The 7,902-nt window shown below is 43.2% G+C and overlaps 1 protein-coding gene across 1 annotated transcript; it reads right to left on the bottom strand.

The window, feature by feature from the left end:
* Window positions 1-493: 493 nt before the first annotated feature.
* On the bottom strand, window positions 494-6,270 carry LOC128700478 (uncharacterized). Its single transcript, XM_053793710.2, has 4 exons — window positions 5,960-6,270; window positions 4,467-4,562; window positions 1,996-2,103; window positions 494-678 (listed from the first exon to the last, which is right to left on the bottom strand). The coding sequence occupies exons 1-4, from the start codon at window positions 6,172-6,174 to the stop codon at window positions 639-641; spliced, it is 459 nt and encodes a 152-aa protein (XP_053649685.2). The 5' UTR covers window positions 6,175-6,270; the 3' UTR covers window positions 494-638.
* Window positions 6,271-7,902: the final 1,632 nt, after the last annotated feature.

A 7,902-nucleotide genomic window follows, 5' to 3' on the forward strand; every position in this document is an offset into this window, starting at 1 on the left:
TGACCTAATTTGCCCGAAATGCTCTGCATCACAAGGTGCTTTCTATATAGTAGTATCTCATTGAAGTCAGCTATAGTCTGTATACCTTGTACATGTGCTTGTAGTGTAGTAAATAAAGATATTATTGTTGGTTTGCGTGCAGCCAGCAGCAACAGCCTGGTTGATCAGGCTCTGATCCACCAGGAGGCCTGGTCACAGACCAGGCCGCGGGGGCGTTGACCCCCGGAACTCTCTCCAGGTAAACTCCAGGTAATACAGCTGCTGCCTCTGTATTTAACTGAAGAAGCCTACTGCGTGAGCGAAACGTTCCAATAATAGATACCCAACTTCTCTAGCTTATTCACTTAAAAAGGCCGGTTCATTCATAATTATAACACTCTATCAGATGAAAACAATCAGTTGCGTGACATTGTGTATACTGTACATCGTCTTTACGAAGCACCTATGATCTTGCTAACACAAGCACAATTTTCCATAAATATAAAAGCCAGCATAATTTTGAATAATGTTTATTAGAATAAATCTTAGCGTAATGTGTACATTACATTCCCTCAGTGATACTGAAAATCTTGTGGTTGTCCAGTAGTGAAGTGTTGGAGGTTCCGATGTTCATTATCCCATCGTGTGATGCCTTATATTCAGAAAAAGTGTTGAAAACGAGCACCAAAACTGTTGGACCTGGAGAAAACACAAATTTACTTTAACATTTAAGAGGAGAGAACAGTATAAGTGACTGCTACAACATATAAGCTATGATAAAATAAGTTGATCAGTTATCCTTTGTTTCTTTACAAGTGATATTAAATTCTACGTTAAACAAGTTGGTGTGACTTGTAGCTTGATTGCTAGCACACTCAGCTCAATGATGTCTGGGGAACGAATTCCAGGTACGGGTAGAAACATTAGGACGTGTTTCCATATGACACCTGCTGTCCCTGTTTACCAATCAGTAAAATGGGTACCTGGGTGTTAGTCGACTGGTGTGGGTTGCATCCTAGGAGAAAATTGACCTAATTTTCCCGAAATGCTCCGCATAACAAGCGGCATTCTCTACAGTAGTATGTCACTGATATCTAGGCCTGTATACCTTGTACATGTACTTACCTGGAGTTTACCTGGAGAGGGTTTCGAGAGTCAACGCCCCCGCTGCCCGGTCTGAGACCAGTCCTCATGGTGGATCAGATATTATTATTAATATTAAATGATCTAAGTCGGAGCGAAACATCTTCATAAGTTTCTCCCATCTATGAACACTGAATGACTACGGGTTTAGTGCTTTCCTGTGATTAAAATGAAATTTCTCCTATGTCCGGGTTATTTGTGCATAATAAATGAATGAAAATCTCTCTCAACGACACAAAAACTTCTATTAAAGTCTTACGATTATGGTTAAAAAATAAATTAATAGTAAATTTTTTAATAAATTTTAGTAAAAGTAACACTGATTTTTTTTCTGGTCATGCAAACAGCACTTAAAATTTTTGACATAAACACTTGACATAAGTGTTCAAAACGTTGAATATACATTTCTTTATAAGGCCTATGACAGATTTCTAATTTAATATTTAAGTGGTTATTAGGCACATTATTATTATTACATGTTCAGGGAAGCACTGAACCATTGATGGGCACACAGCACTGGTACGGTAACCACCACTACTGTGTCCAGCACTCACGAAGTAACAACAGTAATAATAATAATAACAATTATAATTTTTATTACTACAAGTATATGTACAAGGTATACAGGCCTAGCTGACATCAGTAACATACCACTATATAGAAAGCCGCTTGTTATGCAGAGCATTTCAGGGAAATTAGTTAAATTTTGTCCCAAGATGTGACCCACACCAGTTGACTAATACCCAGGTACCTATTTTACTAATGGGTGAACACTGGACAGCAGGTGTCTTAAGCAAACATGTTCGAATGTTTCCTACCACCACTACCATGGTCATTGTCCAACACTCCGGTAGAATGACAACAGTGACTTACCTGCCACCACTACCACGGCTGTGTTCAGCATTCAAGGAAAAGGATGTGTCCTTGTTGGGTCGGAACTCGTAGCCTATGTTAGCTCCCACGTTCTTCTGGCTGGGAAACCTGATCAACACAATGCATTTTATAACTTGACGCTCTAACTTATTATCATATCATATACAATCTACCATCGATTAAGACGGTAGTTTGGTTCCTAAAAATGCAATGTTAGACGAATATGTGACAAAGGAACTGAAGAACTTGTGGAAAAAGTAGGGTTACATTCCTACGACCCCCTAAAAAGCCAAAAAAAAAAAAAAAAAAAAATGGGTCTCCAAATCTCATAAAAATAAAAAAATAATAATGCAATTTTTGTTCATTATTGTTACAATGTATGTTTTTTCCGTTGCTTAAGGCTTAAAAATGCAACAGAAATATTTCTTATCCTAAAGCATAGTTGCTACCGAGAAGCAGAACTCAGATAACTACTAGGCAACTACCTAAAACAGGATCGACAAGGGTGGCTATCACTCATCAGTTAGATTTTTTGAGCATTCCTTCTGTCTCCCAGCAAGGTACTGTGAACCAAAAAAAGAGGAAATATTCTCATTGTCACTTATTCAATCACTGCCTTGCCTGCAGCACGCTAACATCACCGTTCAGATGGCTCCCCTGAACTGCAGCATCCTCACCCCTCCTTCAGAGTGCAGGCACTGTACCTCAAACCTCCAGGATTCAAGTCCAGCTAACTAGTTTCCCCGAATCTCATCATAAATTACTTTGGTCACACCCTGCTGCACATCAAGTCATAAAAAAAACACTTGCTTCCACTCTCAGACCCCTAGCTCTCAAAATCTCTTTTACCCCTTCCCTCCAACCTTGCCTGGAACAGTCCATACCCCTTCCCTCCACCACAGATTTATACAAACTTGGTTATCGTATCTGGCTAATTTCTCACTAAATATTTATACCCTTATTGACTCTCTGAATAATACTTTCGACAACACACACCATCTAATCTCCAGGCTCCGAATTCTCTGCGTAATATGCACGCTACACATTGCCCTCAAATATGACATTTCCACAGCCTCCAACCTTCTCCTCACTGCAACATTTGAAACTAATGCTTCATGCTTATGTAAGTGTTCAATAGATATGATACAGTATGCATAATATAGTTATTAAACTAACAAGACTCATAATATCTACAAAATGCTTGACAGTCAATTTGCTAATGTGAGTCAGATGATTTTTCTTTTATCAGTTAAAAAATCTAGTGAATTAAGATCAACTTTTGCTTGGAGCTTCCTGTGTTGAATCAATTGAACTGTTACTTACCCTTTCTGCCAGTCATGGAAACTTTGCCTTTAATAATAAGTCTATAATATTAACACACACACACACACACACACACACACACACACACACAGGATGAGGGCTACAAAGGGATCTGGACTAGGCTTGCAGCCAACAACTGGCTCCTGGAGAAACTCCACCAAGTGCAAAGTCATGAAGATTGGGTAAGGTTAAAAGAGACCACAGACAGAGTACAAGCTAGAGGGCCAAAGACTGCAAACCTCACTCAAGGAAAAGGATCTTGGGGTGAATATAATACCGAGCACATCTCCTGAGGTGTGCATCAACCAGATAACTGCTGCAGCATCTGGGCACCTGGCAAACTTAAGAATAACATATTGACACCTGAGTAAGGAATCACTCATGTTCTGTACACCGTGTATGTCAGGCTCATATTGGAGTATGCAGCACAAGTATGGAACCCACACCTGGTCAAGCATGCCATGAAATCAGAAAAAGTGCAAAGGTTAGCATCAAGACTAGTCCCGGAGCTAAGGGGTATGTCCAACGAGGAGAGGTTAAAAACCAACCTGATGACACTAGAGGACAGGAGGGATAGGGAGAACATGATAATGACATACAGAATACTGAGAGGAACTGAAAGAGTGGATAGGGACAGGATGTCTCAGAGATGGAGACACAGCAACAAGGGGACACAGTTGGAAGTTGAAAACTCAGATGACTCACAGGAATGTTAGGAAGTATTTCTTCAGCCATAGAGTTGTCAGGAAGTGGAACAATCTGGAGAATGATGTAGAGGAGGCAGGATCTATACATAGTTTTCAGAAGACATACGACAAAGCTCATGGAGAAGAGAGAGAGTGGACCTAGTAGCGGCCAGTGAAGAGGTGGGGACCATGATCTCTGACTCGACTCCTGCAACCACAATAGGTGAGCACAAATAGGTGAGTACACACACAAAAAAATACTTAGCAACAATGTAATTAATAATATATTCTTTAAGTAGAGCTAATACCATAAGGGTCATACAGCTAGTAGAGAATGGGCAGTATGTGGGTACTGAGGTTTGATGGGAGGAAGGTTACTTAAGTTATAATATCACGTGAACAAAGATCCACATTATGTGACACTTTCCTGGCAAACAGAATACAGTCATTTAGATGACTTACCCGGGAATTCTGGCTCGTTGATAATTGATGCCAGCGTTTAGTGTGTGTCGGTTGATGCTGTGTTCAAGGTTCAGATTAGCGCTCTCCTTCCTGATGCTGCAAAACAGAAAACAAACTTTTTTAAGACATTTAATGTACAGACTAAGATCCGATACCCTACCTCAGTTTTCTTCAATGTTCAACCCTATACATATTACATACTCTTCCGACCTTTTCTACAATACCATCTACAACAGTCAGATAAGAACCAGGTACCTATTCACTGTTAGGTGAACAGGGGCACCAGGTGTAAACAGACTTCCTAATACGTATCACCCTACCGAGGATGGTTTCACAACAGCTGACTAGATGGTAAATATGGACTGCTTCTATTAGTAAACTTGCTCACTCTGCCCAGGAAGCAACCAACAATAATCAACTAAAACCAAGGTATCAATTAAATGCTAAGTGAACATGTGTAGCGAGTGTCTGGAGCACTGCCCTTATGTCTCGTCCAGCACAGGATGTGACCAGAAACAGGCGAGTAAACACTAGGTACCTATTTAATGTTACATAAACATGGGCAGCAAATATCAGGAGGACATAGGTAAGTCTCGCCCTGCACATGATTATTACCTATAATAGTTGACTTACATCAAGATACTTTTTTTACTTATAAGTTAATAAAGGCAGCAAGTATGAAGAGATTTGCACCTTCGACCAGCCAAACCAAAGAATCGAATCTGAAGTCCCTTTATTTTTTTAGCAGAGTATTCTAAAAATGGCTGAAATCCCTTGACCTGTACTCCTTGGAATGCAGGCGAGAAAGATACATATAATACATACTTGGAAAATCCTAGAGGGACTAGTTCCAAATCTGCTCACGGAAATCACTCCTTATGAAAGCAAAAGACTCGGCAGGCGGTGTAAAATGATCCCCACAGTGAAAAGCAGGGGCGCCATGCGTACACTAAGAGACAACACAATAAGTGTTAGGGGCCAAGACTGTTCAAATGCCTCCCAGCATACATAAGGGGGATTACGAATAGACCCTTGGCTGTCTTCAAGAGGGAACTGGACACACACTTAAATTCAGTACCTGACCAGGCTGTTACTGCTGGCCTCACATTGGTTTACGTGAGGCCAGCAGTAACAGCCTGTTTGATCAGGCCCTGATCCACTGCGAGGTCTGGACATGGACTGGGTCGCGGAAGCGTTGACCCCTCCAGGTTTACTCTATGTATCCAACTTCATATCATTGCTTCGAGTTCTTTCGTGGTTAGATATCCTCAGCACTTTCTTTTTGTCTCTCTTATTAATACCCGTCTTCCATTAATATACCTAACATATATCTTCCTTTCTTTCAGAAGAGTGTAATAGACAATAAAACACTGCAGTAGATCTGACCCAAACTATTCAGATCTTTTATCACATACAAATAGCAGAGCTATGCATTTTGCCTACTGATCCGTGTTAGGAAGGATCTGCTCTTACTGGGGTGAAAATGCACTTACTCATGGGGAAGATGCTCGACATTGACTCCTGCTGATACTGAAGTCTGTCGCTTGCTTCGATCGTGACTCAACTCGTTTTCTTCTGAGTAAACGGAGATATCGGGCTCATCATATTGTACCCATGGATAAGGGTGTAGCTCTTGTGTTGTGTGGTGGAGTGGGGTAACTGTCACTACAAGTAACAGTACCATGCTGACTAGGACAGTTGTCTGCATATTGGTGAAGGTTGAAGAGTGGTAGCAAGTGTTGGAGAATGTTAAGTAGAGTTAAAGAGTTTGGGACACTGGTAGGGAGATTGCTGTGCTGGAGAGGACAGTGGTGGAGACACTGGCGTGGTGACTGCTAGAGAGGACAATGATTGAAACACCAGTGCAGCTACGGTTTATATGTTCCAGGACAATCACTGGGAAACTCCCAAACTCACCGGCTTCAAACTGTTGCTCGTGAAATCGGATGGCGTCCTTGACGTGTCCTGACGTAATGACTTGCTTCGAGGTTTTCATCAATATTTTCCTAATGTCTCAGAACGTTTCTTCTTCATTACTGTCATTTTTCATTCACAGTTGATTTTATATAACAGAAACTGTCATCCTCAGCTAAATACAAAACTCGGGGATAAATATGGTATACACATATCTTAAAGGATGCTACCCACAACAGTGAGCTGACATCCAGGTACCAATTTACTGCTGCATGAACAGAGTAAGTGTAGGGAAACTTGCCCATACGTCTCGTCTCAGCTAAGACTGGAGCCTGGGTCCTCTTGGTGGTAGACTGGAGCCTGGGTCCTCTTGGTGGTAAGACTGGAGCCTGGGTCTTCTTGGTGGTAAGACTGGAGCCTGGGTCTTCTTGGTGGTAAGACTGGAGCCTGGGTCTTCTTGGTGGTAAGACTGGAGCCTGGGTCTTCTTGGTGGTAAGACTGGAGCCTGGGTCTTTTTGGTGGTAAGACTGGAGCCTGGGTCTTCTTGGTGGTAAGACTGGAGCCTGCGTCTTCTTGGCGGTAAGACTGGAGACTGGGTCCTCTTGGTGGTAAGACTGGAGCCTGGGTACTCTTGGTGGTATACTGGGTCCTCTTGGTGGTAGACTGGGTCTTCTTGGTGGTAAGACTGGAGCCTGGTGGTAAGACTGGAGCCTGGGTCTTCTTGGTGGTAAGACTGGAGCCTGCGTCTTCTTGGCGGTAAGACTGGAGACTGGGTCCTCTTGGTGGTAAGACTGGAGCCTGGGTACTCTTGGTGGTAGACTGGAGCCTGGGTCCTCTTGGTGGTAGACAGGAGCCTGGGTCCTCTTGGTGGTAAGACTGGAGCCTGGGTCTTCTTGGTGGCAAGACTGGAGCCTGGGTCTTCTTGGTGGTAAGACTGGAGCCTGGGTCTTTTTGGTGGTAAGACTGGAGCCTGGGTCTTCTTGGTGGTAAGACTGGAGCCTGGGTACTCTTGGTGGTAGACTGGAGCCTGGGTCCTCTTGGTGGTAGACAGGAGCCTGGGTCCTCTTGGTGGTAAGACTGGAGCCTGGGTCTTCTTGGTGGTAAGACTGGAGCCTGGGTCTTCTTGGTGGTAAGACTGGAGCCTGGGTCTTCTTGGTGGTAAGACTGGAGCCTGGGTCTTCTTGGTGGTAAGACTGGAGCCTGGGTCTTCTTGGTGGTAAGACTGGAGCCTGGGTCTTCTTGGTGGTAAGACTGGAGCCTGGGTCTTCTTGGTGGTAAGACTGGAGCCTGGGTCTTCTTGGTGGTAAGACTGGAGCCTGGGTCTTCTTGGTGGGAAGACTGGAGCCTGGGTCTTCTTGGTAGTAAGACTGGAGCCTGGGTCTTCTTGGGTCTTCTTGGTAAGACTGGAGCCTGGGTCTCTTGGTGGTAGACTGGAGCCTGGTGGTAAGACTGGAGCCTGGGTCCTCTTGGTGGTAAGACTGGAGCCTGGGTCCTCTTGGTTGTAAGACTAGAGCCTGGGTCC

This window comes from Cherax quadricarinatus, chromosome 65 (assembly GCF_038502225.1).
Source record: "Cherax quadricarinatus isolate ZL_2023a chromosome 65, ASM3850222v1, whole genome shotgun sequence".
Taxonomy (NCBI): Eukaryota; Metazoa; Arthropoda; class Malacostraca; order Decapoda; family Parastacidae; genus Cherax; species Cherax quadricarinatus.